This window comes from Daphnia pulex, chromosome 1 (assembly GCF_021134715.1).
Source record: "Daphnia pulex isolate KAP4 chromosome 1, ASM2113471v1".
Lineage (NCBI taxonomy): Eukaryota > Metazoa > Arthropoda > Branchiopoda > Diplostraca > Daphniidae > Daphnia > Daphnia pulex.
The window spans coordinates 6,935,966-6,956,172 of NC_060017.1; the positions used below are offsets into that span (position 1 = coordinate 6,935,966).

The 20,207-nt window shown below is 43.8% G+C and overlaps 2 protein-coding genes across 20 annotated transcripts; both read left to right on the forward strand.

Moving 5' to 3' along the window:
* The first annotated feature begins 55 nt into the window (after positions 1–55).
* Positions 56–4,357, forward strand: LOC124196772 (protein-methionine sulfoxide oxidase mical3a-like). 3 transcript variants are annotated; one of them, XM_046591993.1, is made up of 14 exons: positions 56–419; positions 1,442–1,530; positions 1,589–1,696; positions 1,778–1,846; positions 1,926–2,065; positions 2,137–2,234; positions 2,302–2,370; positions 2,436–2,604; positions 2,661–2,949; positions 3,010–3,289; positions 3,353–3,429; positions 3,503–3,599; positions 3,671–3,816; positions 3,927–4,357. In XM_046591993.1, the coding sequence occupies exons 2-14, from the start codon at positions 1,480–1,482 to the stop codon at positions 4,152–4,154; spliced, it is 1,821 nt and encodes a 606-aa protein (XP_046447949.1). In that variant the 5' UTR covers positions 56–419; positions 1,442–1,479; the 3' UTR covers positions 4,155–4,357. The 3 variants fall into 3 exon arrangements, with proteins under 3 accessions (XP_046447949.1, XP_046447966.1, XP_046447957.1); XM_046592010.1 differs by having other exon boundaries at positions 196–914; XM_046592001.1 differs by lacking the exon at positions 56–419 and adding an exon at positions 442–930.
* Positions 4,358–6,548: 2,191 nt separating this feature from the next.
* LOC124196686 (ensconsin-like) lies at positions 6,549–20,098 on the forward strand. 17 transcript variants are annotated; one of them, XM_046591886.1, is made up of 9 exons: positions 6,549–6,655; positions 12,710–12,855; positions 13,052–13,347; positions 13,490–13,626; positions 14,026–14,295; positions 14,879–15,532; positions 17,001–17,151; positions 17,318–18,373; positions 18,435–20,098. In XM_046591886.1, the coding sequence occupies exons 1-9, from the start codon at positions 6,607–6,609 to the stop codon at positions 19,108–19,110; spliced, it is 3,435 nt and encodes a 1,144-aa protein (XP_046447842.1). In that variant the 5' UTR covers positions 6,549–6,606; the 3' UTR covers positions 19,111–20,098. The 17 variants fall into 17 exon arrangements, with proteins under 17 accessions (XP_046447842.1, XP_046447912.1, XP_046447880.1 ...); XM_046591956.1 differs by having other exon boundaries at positions 14,879–15,055; XM_046591893.1 differs by having other exon boundaries at positions 6,572–6,655; positions 12,713–12,855.
* Positions 20,099–20,207: the final 109 nt, after the last annotated feature.

Sequence of the window (20,207 nt, forward strand, 5' to 3'; positions counted from 1 at the left end):
CCAGCATTAAAAACATCCATATAGAGCCCAACTATTCTGATTTTGACGGCGAACAGAAGTCTCTGTAGAAACTTTTTCGTTGGATGCAATGGACGGGATACGGTAGAAGCGGTTAAAACTACGGGGGCTGCTTCTAATTTTAGAAAGAATACCCTGGTTCCGAACAAGACGGCAGCAGCAACAATCATTAGAGCAGCGTCTCGACGCGCAAAGGGCTCACGTTGAAAGAGCTTTCTCACCCCGTCGACGACGTTCCGCCCTCGCCACTATATTCGTGTTTTCTCTCTTTGGATCGTGCTGTCGTGTTGTTTTCGACGTCGTGTCCGTTTGAGGTGTGGTAAATTCCATCTGAAACTTAAAATCAATCCAGTTTACAGGATTGTGTGTGACGAATCTTTTGTTCAACAGCATTTATTCAAGTGAGTTTTTACTTCTTCTCTACTTCAAATCAACGTTTGAATGAAATTGCTGCTTTTTTTTGAAAATTCCACCCGTCACCGAGTCAAACTGTGCGCATCTCGATTTACGATTTTCCAACTCTTCACAATCCTGAAATGATAAGATTGTGTAGACTTTTCTGACCCCCACAAACATAAAAAGGGATGCGACGATGTGAAGGAAAATATAAGAATTTGTTTAGTTAACCCCGCAGTAACAGCTTAGTCAGAACACACGACGGACTCGGATAAATTTAGCTTGCAGTCGGGACAATATACACACTTTGGCATTGGTTGTTACATGGTGCGCGTGAGTATTCGGTCGACAAGACGAGAGCCAGCCGAACGCCGGTTTTAAAGCTTTCTGCAGTTCTAGAAGTTGAACGTGTCACAACTCGTTTCACAGTCATTCTTACTAGCCTACTTGAAGTACTTGAAGCTGCCATAAAACTGCCATCTGGGATCAGTTGTCATAAAGTAAAACGCTGGTTACGTAAGAAAATCTTGTTACGAACATTTTTCCATATTTGTAGAAGTGTCAGTTTTTTCTCTTCGGAAAACAGCCTACCTAATATTCATTGAAGTGTTACAAGAAATTCTTAACTTTATGAACGATTTTTCAAGACGACAGCGACGGTTAAAAGGGAACTTGTATTGTTTCTAATTTCTAATCTTGTTTATTTGTTACTTCAACTAATTAGTCTAGATATAATGAGGTTAGCTAAATTTAGAAATTGTCTTTTTTTATTCGTTTCTTGCGAGTGTCAAATTGCAACGGGAAGTTTATTAGGGATTTGATTTAATTTGAAATTGTAAGTCGAAAAATTCCAAATAAGGAATTTTTCCGTTTGGCAACCACGCTTAATTGTTTACACTATTTTGTTTTGAAAACGACTGAGCTTCTGTGGAGTTTCTAGTCTGTTTCCACTCTAAACATCCACTGGAGTGTTGTGTGTTACATTTTCAGTTTATTATTGGATTTCATCATGTCATATTTAATACAGGTCAAGCATCCAATCAACTTCTTTATAAGAAGAGAAACATGGATTCTGAAGCTGAGACTGTTGTACTGGAAAACATCATCAACTTACAAGTAAAGAAAGATTGATGTCTTAATTAAAAGGAAATTACTAAATTATGCATGATTTTAGGTAGATGAAAACCAAACAGAAGAAACTCCTGTAGTCGAAAAAAAGAAGAAGAAATCTACTACCAAAAAATCAAAGAAAACAAAACAAGATGTTGCTTCTAAGACAACGGTACAGTTACTTTCTATTTACCATGATATATTACTGCTGTAGGTATAAGCCAATATTAAACAACTTTTTTCTTTTTTTTAGAAATTTGAAGGGAAAAAAATCCATGTCCGTTCAGTTGATGCAGCACAGGTCCAGCAGAAGTTCAATAAGGTAAATACAGAAATAGAAAGACTACTATATTAGTGACCAGTTCACACACACAAAAAAACATATTATGTTACTTTTACAGGTAGCATCTGATGCTGATGCCGCTACTACGCTTTGCAAGCTTTGCAACAAGCAAGTTTTTCAGATGGAAAGAGTGAAAGCTGAAAAGTTGATTTGGCACAAACATTGCTTCAAGTGCACTGAATGCCAAAAGAATCTAACGTGAGTAGGCATATTATGTGAGTTCAAATCAGTTCATAGAAGTGTTACAACTATTTAACTTTAATAAACAGGGTAGACACATACAATAGTCATGAAGGACTCATTTACTGCAAGCCTCACTTTAAACAGTTATTTCAACCAAAAGCAGTTCTGGAATCAGATGAGCCATGTAAACGCGTATTTAATATCGTAATTTTAAAGAGTTTTAAATTGATTTTGCATTTTTAAAATTTCAGATTATCTAAAGCCCGAATTGATTATCAGAGAAAGTCAGCCCATAGAGCTACCGGCTGACGTTGTGCGAGGTATGATAAGCTTAATTTAAATTACATTATGGAACAGTAAAACACATTAATTATTACTTATATAGCAAGTGAGACGTCTAATAGTTACGGCATGGACGAGTTAACAAACCTAGATCTCAAATCTAGATTTACAATCTTTGAGCGAGCCTCATCAAACTCGCAAGCTGACGTGGAAATTAGAGAAGATCACAAATCAGTGAAACGTTCTGAGAGTATTCTGTCACGACTAGCTCGGTAGGCTAATTTATGCTGTTTTAGCAAATATCATTTACACATCATCTTCCCTATAGATTTGATCGTGATAATGCCACCCTCAAGGGCGAACTGTCCAAATCCTGTGGTAATTTAGACATCCAAGATTCGTCTTCTGAAGGTGAAGAAGGGTACATGTACGACGATGTTGCCGGCAACCGCTTGTCTTCTTATTTGGGACCGGATAATTCCGTGAACTTTGGTTCTATATCCGACATCAAATCGAAATGGGAGGATGACAAGAACGGGTCTCATTTCAACAGGCGAGAAGAATTGGCTAAACAGCGCAAGGAAGAGCTCAAGATCCTACGAGCTCGACAATGCCAAGTATTCGCTTTAAAATTATCGATTGGAGTCATGAAATTATTTGTGTCTCTGTCATTCAAGGGCCGGCAACTTCGTTTGAAGGAGCAATACGAGCAGGCCACTCAAGAAGGAAAAGATGGCAAAGAATTTCATGTCAACGATGCCAATGTTGATCCGGAAAAGATTAAGCACATTAAAGATATTTTTGAAATGGGTGGCAATGAGGAGAAAACTTCAGCAAACAAAACGTCCGAGCATCTGGTCGATCCCGAAAAGCTCAAACAGTTGAAGGGAATGTTTGAAAGCGGTGGCGAAAACTTTGGCGAGAAACACGAACGCCATGAAGAAGTGATTCTAGGAGGTAACTCACATTTTATACAGCGAATGCAACATTTGACTGTACACTTTGTAATTTTGTTTTTAGCTGTTACCAAAGAGGCCCGCAACATCTTTAAGCAAATGGAGGAAAATGGATTTCAAGATAAGAATAAACAGAAACGAGTAGGATCCGAATAGTTGTATAATTATGTATCTTTAGTTTGGAATTGACTGGAACTCGTTTTGTGGATTTCAGGAGCAATATGGGCTGGAAAACAAGGATACTTTTAAAAGCACCTCAGCTATGCTAGACTTGTTTCGTCGACTTGAAAAGGAGCCCGACGCCTTCAGAGGTAACATTTGGCATTCCTTGAATGACAAATTTTGTCAATTTTAATCTTTGACGGAACGCATTCTTTTGTAGATAATCGCGATGAAGATGATTACGACGAAGAAGAGGAAGAAGGAAGTGACGGAGAATATTCAGATGATGGGCAGGGCTCCGATAACGAAGAGGAAGAAAATGTACCTGTTGGTTTGACTCCTCAACAACAGGAACTTTTACAAATTGTGAGTCAAATAGATTTTTTGAGCACGTTCCAGAAAATGGAGGGTGGAATTGCACAAGAGCGCACGTTCATGGTCGCCTCCCTTTTTATTTTTTCCTTGTCTATCTTTAGGCCAGAGATCGGGCTGTGGCCAAAAATATGCGAGAGAAATTTGAGCGCTGGGAATTCAGCACTGATGAAGAGAAATTAGCTTACGAAAAAACCATGATGATCCCCGAGTCGGAAGAGATTCAAGCGTCATTAAACACGACCAGAAACTTGCGCGCCATGTTTGAAAACCTTCAAAATGAGCCGCCAAAACCAGAGAAGCCCAGGATCAAAGTCAATAGATTCGTTTGATGAGTTTGTTGATTTCTTTCTTTTTTTACACGGTTTAAACCAATAAGTCCTCGGGTGAGAAGTGGGGAGGTGGGGGAGGGAGGGGAGGATTCTCTAAATCAAATTTGTCGTTGAAGAAAATGTTCTGTGTAATACTCAACCCAAAAAATTTTAACACACACTTGGATTGACAGCAAATACACTTTACTTGCAAAAGCTTAAAATTAGATGGTGACCAGACAAATAATAAAGGAAATCGTTTTCTTTTCTTGTGAAAAAATTTTTATTTCTGGGTGAATTGCTCTGCGATCACGGAGTCGATGTCCGACACTTGAGGCAAATGTAGTTCAGCTAACGGATAAACGCCGGATGAATTTTTTCGAAACCGTTTTTGGCCTACTGCTATTGAATCGGCGATATCTACACTCAAGGAAGTCGTAAAATTTCAAAAGAAAAAAAATTGTTTTTGATGGGATCCAAACTCTTTAGATACTTGGGCGAGTCCACGTCGGCCAGCAGCAGGTTATATATGCTGTAATCCAGCGGATGCAGAGCTGCGGTTCTTCACGGATGCGGTGTGTGCGCCTTCTAACTGATTCCATCGAGCGCAACGTCCGCAGCAATAATAGACCCAGGAACATCTTCTCGTCGTTTAATGGAGCGATGCCACGTAGTTTTTTATTTTATTCGGTTTTGCGGGAGGAAGTGCAGCGTCTTCTAATATTTTTCTTTTCTTTCCAGTGGAAAAACGATGCGCTTCGTCGCCGCCACCACGTCCATAAAGAACGGGAGGATCATAATCTAAAAAGTCCCTAATTTTAATGATGTTATAACAAAGTGCGAACGAGTGCGCCAGCCCAGTCGTTTACAACGTCTCTCGAAAAATGAGATCAAACTGCTGCGCATTTGTTTTCTTTTTTATGTGTGGTCTAGAAACAATATTTATAGGTGATAATTTTTCACAGTCAGTCATTTAAATATATAACTGCCTTCTTTATTTCACGAACCGGTCGTAATCAATAAATTGCTGTTTCCGATTGTGTGTGTGCTCGTGACGGCCGTCCATTTCAACCGCCTGTTTGTTATTGCAGAGCTCCGGGAGATAAAAACAAAAAATAAAAACAAGACAATGAAAAATTATTTTTTCTTTCATTGTAAAAATGTTTTGGCGCTGGTCAGCAGCAGGATTATTGAGGAGACTTACACAATGAAGAAGAAGCTATATATCGCGTCTGGGTGGTTGCGGTGGGTTTAGGCGCGTCTGAATAATGAGGTGGCGTGTCACGGTCCGTCGGAATTTCACTCGAAATTACATCGCGCGCCATGCGTGTTGCCAACAACGCCTTCGGTCCATATTTTCCACGAATAGAAAAAAAAAAGACGCCAAGGATCGCGTGAACTCACGAATGCATTGCATCACCACAGGGACGGAAGAGCGACGTATAATTCAATTTCTTGACGAGGAACCGCCACCCAGTCTGCCAACAAAAGGGCGGATCAATCATGTCCAATGGGAGAATCTTAATATTTTAATCAGCAAAAGGAACTACCACACCTTTTTGTAACGAACCACCTGCTTATAGCACAGACCAGTCCTTGAGTACGAATGCTCATGACTCATTTCTATTTTTAGCCATTCACGAAAAGACGGAACTATTCAATTCAAATTGGCTTCGTTTATAATGAAATATCTTTCCTTGCCTGAAATAACTGTTAATTTTGATTGGTGATCCGGTTTGTTTGTTTTTTCTTCCGGAATTTCCCTTGTTTCCGCTTCCTCGTTGTTTCCCCTCCGATCCCGAAAGAGCTTAGAAATACAAGCCTAATTAAATTCTTGTTTGTCATGAGGGTCTGTCAAGTGTCAACAACGTGAACTTGTACGTTTTCTTATCACGATGCCCCCCGAGTTGGATCCAACATTTGATATGGTCTTATAACTTACAAAGAAGGGAAAAGCACGAGCTTATAATCCAGCCATCAGGTTTTACACAGGCACACACTCTCACGCGCATTGCTTTTTTTGTTGTTGTGTTACATTTCTTGGCTAACCAGCAGCCACTACCCTTGGGTGTGGCCTTTCGTCTGACCTCATTATGCGTCGAGTGTAAATATAATGAGTCGTGACGCAGGAGTAAATAAATCAAATGACTGATACGTTGTACGTGTAATTCATTTATTACGAGTTTTACGGCAGCTATACATTTTATTTTCACACTATTAAAAAAATAAAACGTGGAAATTGTCACATTGGAAATGCTTATTTTTATTTTTATTTTTTTTTCTTCTAATATCGAAACGAAAAGTTTGACCGGAAGTGGTTTAGTATAATATACGGACATGAACAACATTTTGTTTTCCCTTTCCCCATTTCCAGGCCCTTAATATTATATTCCTCTTTTTTGCTAGAAAGTGAAAGCCATCTAGTGGCTCGACTGTGAACCGTCGTCTGTATATTAAGAGACCGACTGTCAAAATGGAGTCGCCGTGTAATGATCCGGTCTCTGCTCTACAAAACACAGAAAGTAAGTCGAAATTTTGTTTTTATTCAATCTACTTTCCCTTACGATCGATTAAAAGAAAGTTTTCTTTGCGGCCATTTGAAACCATTGAGAACTATTATGACGAAATTCCATGTTTGTACATAACGGAAGGGAGGGTTCATACGTATCTGTGGGACCCACCCACACTTCTTTTTTTTGTTGGTAGCAATTTGTTATCACCTCATTTTCGAGGTAAGTTGACACCTATCTAGGCGAATAATATCATGATGACGACCATAGTTGTGTTCATGAATGGTATCAGATATTTATGTCTGATCTCTGTACGTCCTTGTAACAACTAAAGTCAAAGCTCTTCGTTACCAACCCAAAAATTACCATTCTCCTCTCACTCACATCATCAAGATTCTGATCACTTGTTTATCAGACTTGATCACGTGAGAGCAATAACCCTGTCAAATGGGTGTGACCCGTAATTCCTTTTCGCAATTTGTCATCACCAACTTGCCAGGGTTGGCTCGTCATCCCAAATATTTATATTTATTGCAACTGTTTTGGAACTCACTCTCTCTTCCTGTGTATATGTGTTGTTCAGCTGCAGAGAGCTGTGTGTTAGCAGAACAGTCTCAGTGTATGGGTTCTGCTGGCCAGATGTGGGTCAGTTTCCTTCTGCAAAACAAGACTTTGAAAAACTCTAGTGTTCCCTTTTGAGAAGAAGTTTGAGGTCGCGACCCACAGTCTCTCCCCCCATCTCTCGAATGTGCATTATCTGTCGTCTTTTTAGCGAAAGCCGTTGATTGACTGCTGTAATCAACTCCCGAAAGTGTTTTGTTGGACACATCAGCACTTGGGGGTGAGTCATCCATGGTTGCTGCAAGCTTTATATATATATATTTATCTATTTTGTTTTTATTTTATCCGTCGTGCACTCAGAGAAGATTCTATGCAGCAACCTTTTCTTTCTCTCTCCATTTTCTCGCCTTTTTTTCTTTTTAGTGTCTGCGTGTGTCAGAGTAGAAAAGCCATCCATCAGCAGGTTCTTTTTGGCACAGTCTTATTGTATAGCTGGAAAGAAAAAAAACAGGGACAGTCACCGTTAGTTGGGTCGCGCGGGCATGTATATGACGTCATTCAGCCGTACGATCGCCATTGCGTTTACATTAGAGCCCCATCAAAATGGGCGAGTTGGGTGTCAGAAACTTGCCTTCTCATTGGAACCTGTTAGCACATTTTCTAGCTGCTGGCCAGCGGCCAGCAAATAAAGGACGAAAAAGCGATTAGATTTCAATATCTAGTGAATGGATGCGAGAAAGAAAGAAAAAAAGTTGCGTTGCAGGTTGATGTGGTCACAACGAATGTGTGGTCGAAATTCACAGAGATAGTAAGAAATAGAATGAAAAATTAACAAGAAGAAAAAAAAAAGAACAAATATCCAAGTATACGACGAGAGTTGTTTCATTGCCACCGCCTCCATAGCCAAGGGCCGCCTGTGCGGCTGGGAAAACGTCAGAACCGCTCGGGGAGGCTCCGACCGTGTGCTGTTGCTCGTGTTTTGTTTTTTCTTTCTCCCGGACTCGTCTGCTCGGCAGTTGCTTACGCGATTTCATTCCAAGTGGACGTGCTTTTTTTAACCTCCTCCCAACTCCCTACCCCCAGAAAGAACTTACCAAACAACTAGCCCACGAGCCATCGATTGCTTCTTGACTGGCCAAACAACATCCACGAAAAAATCCCTGACAAAACTAATGGGATTGTGTGTTAGGGTTGGACAAGCGCACGCACTTTGATGGGTTGTTGTTGTTTCTTCTTCGACAAGTAAAAATATACGTCGGGGTTGTTTTGAGGGGGGTAGAAAAAGGTGGAGATATTTGCCCCGTCTCGAGTGTCATCGTTGCAGTTCTCCCCAGCACGGAAGGGTTGGAAAAGAAAGAACACAGGATCGGATTACGAGCCTTTCCGTCCAGCTTATTCGTTTTGTAAACTGTGTTGTCCACCTCAACGGTCGTACCCTTCGATCTAGAGAAACAAGGGGTTCGGCTGATTCGAACGAGTTTTATTTGAAAATTTCCATCGAGAAATGAGCGTCGGAGTGGGAATGGGGATAGGACGGGGTCATGTGACGCTGGGTCACGGTGTCAACCTGACTGGTTCCAACGCGACTCCCGGTTCTGGCGTCGATGGCCTGGACGGCGGCGGTGGCAGTGAACATGACCAAATCAGTCCGACGTGGTCGGTGCAGTGCTGGGACACGCTGGGCGATCAAGTGGATCACTTGATCCTGTTGCCCGAACGGGCTCTGACGATGGACTCGGGTTGGCTGCAAGCCGATTTGGCCGAGATTCTGGCCCATTCCGTCATAGGTCACGGCAGGGGTGACGGCAGCAGCAGCGGTAGGGACTATTCAGTGACTCCCTTCTTGTCCCACCCGCACGAACGCTCTTCTTCGTCCCATGACGGCTCCGATAGCTGGTTCCCTCACAGCAGGAGACGCTCTTTAGACTGGAGTTTGGTCAATTCTTCAGCAGGCCAGCCACAATCTCCTTTTGTTGCCATAGCCACATCAGCCGACCGTAAGTTATACTCGTTTTTCCTCTTTCATCTTCTTCTTCTTGGCTCTGTATCTTGGGCTGCAGTGCTGGCCCATGTGAAAGACTCCCAACAACAAAAGGGAGAGAGGCCTGACATATTTTCCACGGGAGTCGTAACGGATCTCCATTCTTCTTGGGAGAGAGTTAAAAAAAAGTCTTTCTCCTCTTTCTCTCCTTCAACCCTCGGCCTTTTTTTATTATTGTGTCGGAAAGGGGCCGTGTCCTAGACTCTGGTCGTCTGGATTCCAAACATCAACAACAACAACAATAGAGCTCACACACAAGGAGGGGGGGAGGGGAAGGTTAAAGGATACTTGTTATTAGTTATCCACTAACTCACAACAACAAAAAAAGCTTAACGCGTCGGATCGATAGTGACAAGCGAACCCAGGAATGTCTATATCTCGAGATTTTATTCCATTTTAAACCTTAAAAACAACATTTCCGAGTCCCTCTTTTTTTCATGGGAACCCATAAGAATGTTAAGCGGGAAGGCTATAAAAAACTTTGGAACTTTTTTTTTCTTGTTTTTATATAAAAGAAGAAGAAGAAGCCAATTAAACTTGGGAATTCACGATGCGATCCCCCTCCCTTCTCACCCCTCGCATTCGGATTCATTAAAAAAAAGTTCCGATATCTACGCTATTTTGTTTCTATTTTTAAATGAAAAATATCTTGACGGTTACTAACGAGCGGAAGCGAAAGGATAACATTCCCCCCTTGGTTTAATTTTGTCTTTTTTTTTGGTTAAAACTCAAATTGAATTTCGCCTTGGCGTGTCCTTGGTCGATTGGCGTAATGTCGTTCAATTTCGTCAACTCTAAAGAAACTTTCGAAAATAAAAAAGTTGCGTCCGTCGTTCAATTTCCCGTCGCTCGGGAGTGAAGGGAAAAAAAAGTTTTTTGTCTCGGTCGAAATCGACGATTGGATTTAAAGTTTAGAGACGTCGTGTGGTGTTCGTGGCTCAATGAAAAAAGGGAAAGGTAACAGTGCGTTGAATAGCCGATGATTGGCTTTCGCTTCTTCTTTCTTTTTCTTGTTGTTGCTTTTTTTTCTCGCCGGTTTCGTCCCTCCGAGTGTCGGGAAGGATTACAGAGTGAGGTGTGTGCAACTAGCCGTGCGTGTATTTGTCCAGTCATTGCCCCTTTCTTCTGGCCCCAGCGCCTGTGTGTGTGTGTGCTGGGCTGGCCATCGTATAATACTTGGAAGCAGCTCGTCTTCATCCAAAAAATTGACGGTCAATTGCATGTGAACTGAACTTGCTCGGAAGGCGAGGAGGAGGAGGATAGCGAACAGCAGCAGCAGTTGTCCAGCCCTGTGAGTTGATCCTCTTTCGAGCGTGACGGGGCCAGACCGAACCCACTCTTTTCTTAACTGGAGATTATTATTTCCATCAGTTACGATTAGGAGGAGGAAAAATGTTTTTTCTTTCTTGTTTGTCTGTATGTGTGTTTTCCCTCTGATTTCACGCTCTGGAGAATCAAAGTTGAAAAATCTCTGCGCGTTTGTGCCGTTAGATTCCCATGAATTGGCGTGCCGTTTTATGTGTGTAGAGAAGCTTGAGGGCCTTTTCATTCAGTGTCCCATTACGATTTGTTCCAAGTCCTTTTAAAAAAAAAGTGAATGAAAGTCGGAAATCAAATGGCCAATTGAAAAATGTAAACTGGCTCGTGACATGTGCGGCCACGGTGACCAGCCGACGTGTCGTTAAGGAAAAAAGAGGGGAAATATACATATACAAATGATGTTTTCCCTTTTTTTCTTGTCTTGAGGGGAGGACTGTGGAATTGAAATGGTAACAACAACAATAACAACAATCCACACGGTGCCGGCTAATTGGTGTGTGAACGCGCACCGGGGACGGCCGTATGGGAGAAGAGAATTGTCTTTTGAATGATGGCCTTCCCCCGCGTGTGTAGCTCGGTAGTCGGTAGTAATACCCCTGCGCGTTACATAGTGGCGTCGGCTTCATCACGTCGACTGTCCGTTCCGGAAGTGGCTTTTTTTTTCTTCTTCTTTTCTTCCAGTTTTCTGTGAGCTTTTTTTAGGCTCTGGGCTGTTGGTCGTCGGGCCGTGACATCCAATTGGCGGCCGTGTCCACGTCACGCCCACTTCCTCTCTCTCTCTGCTTTGGCTCGGAGACAGACCAAAAGTCCATCCAAGATGAAGCACATTTTTTTCGGTCTCTTGTTCGTCCTTGTTGGTCACGCGGGAATTGGTTTACCTCCCTCCTTCGCACTCCCGTTTCATCTCTGCTCGACCGCAATGCTCTTTTTTGGGAAAGCGATACACAAGAAAGAAATAAGAAAAAACGGGGTGAGACGCGGGACTGGTTCTCGGTCATCGATGATAAATATGGACCTGCGTGAACAAATGTTTCTCTGTATGGGAAAGCGAAGAACAAGATTTTCGACGTCAAATCGAGCCAAATGGCGGAAATGAATCAATTTATGTTTATTTATTCCTTAGCTTGTGTTCGACACGTAGACCAGCCGTCTGGTGTGTCATCCCATCATCCGGTTTTGTGATCGTGACTGGCTCTTCTTCTATTTTTTTTCCCGAAGAAAAAAAAAATCGTTGGAAGAATGGGACGAACTTTTACAGTGTTGGTGGCGCTGGATAGTTGCTATCTCTTGGGGCGTTCACGAAAGACTTTTTTTTTTACGACATGTCGCGTTATGACCGGAAGAACAGTATCTTGTCACAGTTGCGTCATGCATTTCTTGTCTTTTCATTCTGTTTTTTTATTTTATTTATCCGAGAAACACAAGCAAACAGCAGCAGGTGTGTTTGTTTTGTTTTGTCTTGTTGCATTTTCTTTTCTTTTTATTCTAAGGGTGCCGGGATTGTGGATAGAATATTTTGATTTAAAGATAGAAAAAAGAATCCGGTTTATTCTTCTTTATAAAAATAGATGAGACTCTCCACTGGTCCGAACTGGTCTTGTCCGTCCTTGTTTCCATTTTTCTTTTTTGTTGTCGAGTTGAGTGTACAGTTATATGTATTTTTTCGTTCGTTCGTTCGTCCGCCCGTTGATGGCGTGTGCAATGAGAAGGTGGGAGTGGTGTCCGTTGGTTATTTTTCCCTCCTTGCTTACTCCCTCTTCTCATTTTTGCGGTGACGTATTGGTCACGAGGGCTTCTCGCTCTGTTGAACACGTGGGCCGGGCTGTCCACTCAATTGGAATCTAGTCCTACCCCCCTTCGCTGTTCTCTGCTCCCACTTGTTCTTCTTTTGTGTATATATATATCTATCTATCTATCTATCTCTGGTATCTCTCTCTCTCTCCGCTGTTTTCTGTCTGTGTGGAAGGCGCTGAGAGAAACGGATCCAGATCGCTGACTCTGGATGTGTGCGTATGTGCGGCTCTCTTTTTTTTTGTTTCTTTCCTTTTTGTTATCTTCTCTTTCGCCTTACTTTTCTCTCAGTTCGTCGAACTTCATGTTTCTCTCTCTCTTTTCTCTCTCTCTCCACCCATTATGTATACCAGCAGGGCAGGAAAGCTGTTCTGCAACAGCCGCTGCCGCCGCCGCAGCAGCAGCAGCGTCGGCTGTCCAGCGGGAGGAGCGCTCCAAAGTGTTGAGAGAGCGACAGAACGAGGAGCGCCAGCGCAAGTTGGAGGAGCTGAAACAACAAGTAAACAAAAGACTCTTATTTAAATGGTTTTTTTTTTTCTTCTTTATTATTATTCATTCATTTGTGCTGCTGCTGCCTTGGGTCGTTTTCGGCCTGGCCCGTCCTATTTGGCAACTCAACTGTGTGTGTGTTGTGTGCGTGTATAGCGTCATCATTATTCATTGGTTTGGTTTTCTGTTGGTAAAAATGGTAATAGGCGTTGGCGACGCAAAAATTTCGTGAACAGCAAGAAGAGGAACGTCGTCGCCGAATGGAGGAGCAGCGCCTACGCGACCTGGAACGGCGCACCCAGGTCGAGGAGCGCAAAAAGGCCATCCTGGAAGCGGAACGCGAACGACGGGAGGCCATGCTGCGTCGCAGTGAAGACCGCGGCATCCGACAGGAGACGAAGCGCCGCAACGAACGCGGATCCATCGCCTTTGCCTTTGGCAGCTCCACGCCGAGGATGCTGGAGCCTGTCGACAGCTGCTCAAGTTATTGGGGTTCCAGGAGGTAACGTCAATGAGGAAAAAACCCATTGCCAAAAGCATATTTTCTAGAATGGCTCATTTACATTTTTCTAAATTGAATTTCTTCCCCTTTTCTCATTCTCTGGTTTCTCGTTTTTGACTTTGGGATTTCAAAAATGACACAGGGCCACGTCAACCACCAATGTCATGTCTGCCTCCAGTCACGGACGCGTGACGTTGAACGAGGCTACCACGCCCAATGGCGGTGGCAATAACAACAAACTTCGAGCCTCTTCAGTCTTTGGACTTGATCAGAATCAAGGTAAAGAAACATTTTTCATTTCATTTTGTTAATCGAGAAAATGTGGGAAGGGGATTATTATTTATACACACCGCCATTTTGAATCGGTTGTTTGTTGTCGCCTCGTTCTGGTTTTTTTTTTTCTTTTTTTTTGCTCATTTCATTTTCATACTTGCAAATTTTATTTTATTATCGCCGTCGTCATGTTGTTTCGGTTGAGGCTTTGTACATACCGGTCCGTTTGTTGTTATGCTGCGTGCGTTTTTTCTTTCGATTTATTTTTGACACGTCATCCATCTTGTGAAAAAATACTGAAAATCATCTTAAACATGCGTATCGACGATGCTGATGATGACATATGTTTCGCCAACGGGGCAACATAACAAAACAACAACCAAAAATGAATACGAAAATGAGAAGATGACGAAAGCAACGACCGCGGGCAACGACAGCGGGGGACTCAAGTCGTTGAATGGGAAACTCGGCGTCGAGCGTCAGAAGTGATGACGTCGTCCCCTTCGACGACGACGGCCGTTGGTAACGACACAGCCAAGATCTCGGCTTTGGGCCAACAACACCAACAACAACAACAGCAACAGCCATACTACCAATACCATCACAACTACAATAGGTGGTCGGCTGGTCGACCTCATACAAGTTCACTCTTTGGTGCCGGATGTTTCTTTCTAGGTGAGGCCTTCTACTATCCGGTGGTGCACGATCGTTGACTTGAACAAAAAAAAAAAAAAATTGATCGGCTTCCTTTGATCGAGGGAGAAAAAACAAAAGAAAAATATAAGAAAAATCTTCTCCTTTTAATCCATGGAATGCTTACAACCAAAAAGATCCGCTCTGATGAATCCTGCATGGCCTCTGGCAAGAAACACTATTATTATCCACACACTGAGCTTAAGAAATGATCGTTATTATTATTTTGTTTGTTATTTTCTTTTTCCTTGTTTTTGTTTCATTACCATAATGTTTCGTTCGTTGTTTAGTTCCTTTCAATCCTCCATTTGTCACACACTCACGCTCCGTTGCATCCTTTTGTTTTAAGCTTTTTCTTCTTCTTTTTATTTGTGTGTGTGTGTTTTGACACGAACGTAACAACAATGTTGGCTGACGCCCAATTCCAATTAACTAACGGGAGGAATGAAATCGTTTGTTTTTTTATTTGCCGTTTCGGGTTTCGTTTGCATGTTCTGTGTAACTTTTTTTTAATTGGCCTATTCGCGTCGTCTCATTTTGGTCTGTCGATTGCCTTTTTTCGCAGGTGATGACTTGATGACGCAATCGACTTCAGCTGTTCAAGGCGGCAGGAGGAAACGGACGGATCTGATCCCGACGATCCCAATCCACCGGGGTGAAGGCGATCGATCGCCGCGCTCGCCTCTCTACGGCTCGTCGTCCGGCGCCTCGTCCAGCCGGGGATCCGTCAATCGCTCAACAGGTATGTCGGTCTCGATGTCGCGATTGGATCAATTGTCGCACCATCGCCGTCGACTCTCGCAAAACCAATTGCCCTCCCCCACCACTCCCTTACAGCCCTTGCACGAATCCGAGCCCCAACAGCCACAACCAACGGCCTCCTCCTCTACTACCAAAACGGCCTCCAATTCCTCCACACGGTCGTCTCGACCCGCATCCCGATCGCACCACCCGTCGGCGGCTACAACAACAACAACAACCGCGTCGTCTCCGTCGTCTCCCCAAGGAACGATTGCAGCACGAGGCAATCGCAGCATGTCAAAAAGCATGTCCCATTTGGCTCCTGGCCGTCCTTCTTCTTCTTCGGCTAATAAAGCCGGCGCTCCATCGGTCGACGGCTCGACTCCTCCGCCACGTAATGGCGCAACAACAACAACAACGCGAGCCGAGCGTTTGCGCCAGAAAGCGCGGCAGCATGCACCGCAACGCCCTCAACATGGTATTATGACTGGCTTCGATTGGTGACGGGTATATACGGGCGCTTGAAAGACAAATCCAACAACACGCAACATCCCTCACCCGTGGACTGGTGGTGATGTCTTGTCTTAGTCTGCGCTCAAACGGCTTTCGGTGCAAGTTTTTCTTCTCGTCGCTTCTCTTGGCTATCTCTTTTATTTCCTTTCACGCCTCGGCTTTGGTGGAAAAATAACGAAAACAAATTCCAATTGTTTCCCAACATTGGGGGGAATTTGTGTCTTGGTCATCCGCGCCGGCCGTCACGTCCGCTGGCTTCTCTATTTTTCGTCCGTTGACCACAAAATTGGATATCGGCCTTGTATGGCATTGAGAACGCCGGCAACCCGGAAAGCGGTGGCAGCAGCAGCAGCAGAAAAAGTGGAATAATTGTGAAACCTTTTCTCTTTTTTTTTTTCTCTGTCGTCAAAGACAAAAAAAAAGAAATTTGGGGTGAAAAAATTTATCTTTTTTAAAAGTTGATAATCGAGGGGGGAAATCATTTCGAAAGATCAAAGTAGAAAATGTTCTTTTTCGGCAACATTTCGTTATAGTAATCTTTGACCCTAACGTGATTGTCTAAACCAGTCTATTAGAGAGTTACAAGTACACAAGTCGGGTTTGAAAAAAAAGAAAGAAAATATAAAACTGGGACTGCATCACAGCAGCTGCGACAGTCGGTTGGCACACAAAAACCCGCAAAAAAAATAAATAAAACGGCGCAGCCAGTTATCCGCGATTTTGCGGACTGAATAGCATCACGACGTGGTCTGGCGGAAAAAAAAATAGAAATAGGGAGCAGAAGGGCCGCTCTTGTCGGGTAAACATCTGGCGCGTCTGTGCTGCTGTTGTGTGTCTGCTCGGGGAAATAACAGGGCCAATCCGATTTGCTTATGGAAAGATGATGGCGTGACGCGGCGACGGCGGTATTAGGATGGAAAAATGGAGGGAAGATCGTCATCTTCCTCGTACCGCCACGCGATATAAGAAAAAACCGCAACGGGTTCTCTCTCTCGTTTTATTTCATTTTGTTTTGAACAATTTAGTATTTTCTTTCTCGGTGGTTGTTGTTGTTGTTGTCGTAATTTAGAGAAGCTTTCATCTTGGGCTCAACCTCATTCACCGTGACGTCTTCAACCGTCCGCACTGTTGCTGTTGCTTTAAATGTACATCCGCTCTTACCTACTCCCCCCCTCCTCCTTCCCTGGCTCCACTATATATATTGGAAACTGCTTCCATGTTGTCTAATTCTTTCAACAGGAACTTTCGACCTCCTTTTTCTGGCTCTTCGGCGTTTCGTCCTTTTTTCTTCTCTCTTTTTATGATCACGAGAGAACTTTTTTGATTGCCGACTCGTTCATTTCCTATTCACTTTTTTACCTACGTGTATTTATATTTGATATCTTGTGCGTTCTTTTTTATAATTTTTTTGTTTTACGATCGGAAACGAATAGGTCTACGGAGTGGAGACATAACACCATCGTCGCCGACGAGGCCGTTGAGTGCCTTGAGTCAGGTGAGCAGCGTGAGCACGACGGTGGCTAGCAGCAGTGCCAGCATCAGTGGACACGTCCGAGCACGTACCGCTCCGGCCGGAGGCAGAAAGTAAATCGCTTTTTCCCGTGCCCCATTATTTTTTCTTTTAATTCGTTTTTCAAAAAAGAGAAACGAGATGACTGTGATCATTGCAACTTCTTTCTCATTATCATTCCCAGTATATATATGCTGCAGTAGATGTTATAATAATAATGATAATATTCAATTTTTTTAGACCACGTCCAGTAAGCATAGCCGGAACGGGTATGTCGCTCAGCGAGGCGGCTCGAACCTCTCGTGCCTCACGTGAAAACATCAACAGCCGCGAGCGGAGTAAAGAAACGAAGGAGAAGGAGAACGAGAGAACTCGCCAGACGCAACCGACGCCAGCGACAACGCCACGTCCGGCCAGAGCGCGAAGTGCTGACATGCGTAAAGACAACAATAACGCCGCCACACACAAGTCGAGTCCCGAAGGTGCTCTGTCGCAGCCGAGCCACGCCAAACGGCCAAACAGGGACGCCGGCAGACATCCGTCGGCCAGAGAGACTAAAACGCCCGTCAAAGCCACGGCCGAGGCCCCCAAGAGCGCCAAAGGAGTCAAGACAGAAGAAGGAGCTGCTACCACTGGCAAAGCTAATAATAAATCGGTGGCGGCAGCAGCAGCAGCAACCAAAAAGGCGGATGAGGAAGCCGTCAAGGCGGTAGAACTGGTTCAAGTGACAGTTCCGCCAGCCGATTCCCAGCCAGAATCTAAGGAAGTGGTGAACGTCAAAGTTGAAGAAAGCCACGATCCCACAGCTGTTGAAACGCTTCCGGCGGCAGCCGAAACTGAAATGATTTCGATGACGGACTCTACTGCGTCCGGTGATGCTCCGGATGTTGAAATTCTTCCTCCCGTCACCACCACCAACAATGACGTGGCTGTCGTTTCCACTCCGTCGGAAGTGTCGAACGTTGAAGGACAAGTCTCCGTCGACTCGATTCCGTCCGGAGCGACGACTCCATCGGAAACGGGCTCGGTATCTGGTGATTCGGTTCCTTTGTCGTTGACGTCACGTAAAATCATTTCATCTGAAGAGGAGGCCAAAGCGGCCCTGGCCGAAAAGAGGCGCCTAGCCCGTGAGCAGATGGAACGCGAAGCCGAACGTGAGCGCCTTAGAGCCGAGGAGGAACGTCTGCTGGAAGAGGAGCGACAGCGGCAGGAAGAGCTCGAGCAAAAATTGGCCGAAGAAGAAATGGACCGGATGGCGCTAGAAGCTCGTCAAGCCGAAGAGGAACGCCTCCAAAAGTATAGAAATGTTTTTATTACAAGTTGTTGTTCAATCACTAACATTTTCTCTTTTTGTCAGAGCCATTGAGGAAACGCAGCGCCGTGAAGAGGAGGAGCGCCTCCGCCGGGAGGAGGAAGCTCGCCAGCGGGTCGAGAAGGAGCAGCAGGATCGCAAGGCTCGCGAAGAAGCTGAGAAGCTGCGCAAAGAGAACGAGGAGCGTCTGCGTCGCGAAGAAGAAGAGCGACAGGAGAGGCGAAAGCGAGTTGAGGCTATCATGGCTCGAACGCGAGGCAAGAGCAGCGGTCCTGGGTCGAGCAACAACAAGAGCGGCAACGAGCTCAACAACGCTGTGAGCAGCGACCAGTCAGCCAGTGACGTGACCAGCGTCGGGATGATGAACAACAGCATCAGCCAACCCGATCTGCTGGGCGATATTGTAAATAAAAGCACGAGCAACGGCTCTGGCGGCGGCAACAACAGCAACGGGCAATCGTCTTTGTCGCCCGACGACGACTCGCTGATGGATGATGACACCACCAAGCAGAAGAACAATGGCTTCCACCTCCACCACAATCACCATCACAACAACCAACATATCGACGCGACAGATTCCTCCTCCTCCCTAGCCAGCACCACCAGTGATTTACCAGACATCTCGAACGTCACAGCCAACGCTGACAGCGACAGCGTCAACTCGATTGCCAGTACTAACAACATAACCGCCGAAGTCGAGCCCGTCGAATTTTTAGCTTGAAAAGTTGACTTTCGGCTGTAATCCCCCATTTCCTCCTTTTTCTTTATTTTTTTGGTCCTTCCTTATTTTTTCCTTTTTTTGATTTTTTTTAAAACGTCGTTTATCCATTTCTTAATATTCTTGCTAGAGAAAGAAGCTCAGCGCGCTGGGGTTTAGACGGATCAATCACGGCCATCGTTTTCCTCGATTTTCTTTTTTTTTGACCCCCCCAAAAAAAGAATTATTTAAAAGTGAAGAAAAATCAAATGTAGATGATCGCTTCTTCTTCGCATCGAAAGGAAAAGTCCTTGTTTGTTTGTTTACTTTTCAACTGGTAACCATCTATTTCTACATAATTTTTTTTTATTGTATTCCACATTTTTCTTGGTCGTGGGCTTTAATAGCGAAACTGAAAGAAAAGGAGTTTTCTTCACGAGGAAAATTGTGCGAGGAAAAGTTGCAGCTGGTTAATGTTTTCTTCTATTTTTCTTTTTCGTCTTTCGAATCGCGGTCGATGAGTTTTTAACTATTTTCATAAACATCTGCATGTCTATGTTTCGACGAAAACTTTCATTTCCCCTTTCCTATCAAACTGCCTCCTTTCTAGGATGTTTTATAGACATTCTTGATTCAATTCTTATATAATTTTGAAATGTATTTTTCCTTTAGTTTCACTCCCCGCTTTGTCCATGTTTTCTCCTTGTCCTTCATAGAAGAAGATAACTTATACCTTTCAATGTTTAACAATGAAGGTGTGTCCTCCCCTGTCTTAACCCCCCCCCCCCACCCCCACCCTCTTTTTTGTGTGTGTTCCGAGTGCGTGTTTTTTTGTCGGCAAGGGCTGGAGAGTTTGGAAGTTGTGATGAGGGGAGATGTGTCTTTAGAACTTTAAAAAAATGAAATAAAACAGGAAACGAGTTCCAGGAATGATTTAAATGTGTACAACCCCTTCACACTCGTTTTTCTCCGGCGTGTTGGAGTAAAAGATGAATAAACTCTTGTAATCTCATCGCGTTCATCGTTTTATTTTTACTGCTTCTCTGCTTAGTTGTAATTGTAATGCACCTTAATTCTAAACAAGCTCTGGTCAAGACCGTTCATAATAGTCGGATTACTAT

Coding starts and splice junctions, on each gene's coding strand:
- LOC124196772 (XM_046591993.1), top strand. CDS start 1,480: ATGGATTCTGAAGCTGAGACTGTTGTACTGGAAAACATCATCAACTTA. Junction 1,847..1,925: donor TCCAGCAGAAGTTCAATAAG/GTAAATACAGAA, acceptor TTACTTTTACAG/GTAGCATCTGATGCTGATGC. Junction 2,371..2,435: donor ACCGGCTGACGTTGTGCGAG/GTATGATAAGCT, acceptor TTACTTATATAG/CAAGTGAGACGTCTAATAGT.
- LOC124196686 (XM_046591856.1), top strand. CDS start 8,709: ATGAGCGTCGGAGTGGGAATGGGGATAGGACGGGGTCATGTGACGCTG. Junction 15,533..17,000: donor ACCGCAACGCCCTCAACATG/GTATTATGACTG, acceptor GGAAACGAATAG/GTCTACGGAGTGGAGACATA. Junction 18,374..18,434: donor GAAGAGGAACGCCTCCAAAA/GTATAGAAATGT, acceptor TCTTTTTGTCAG/AGCCATTGAGGAAACGCAGC.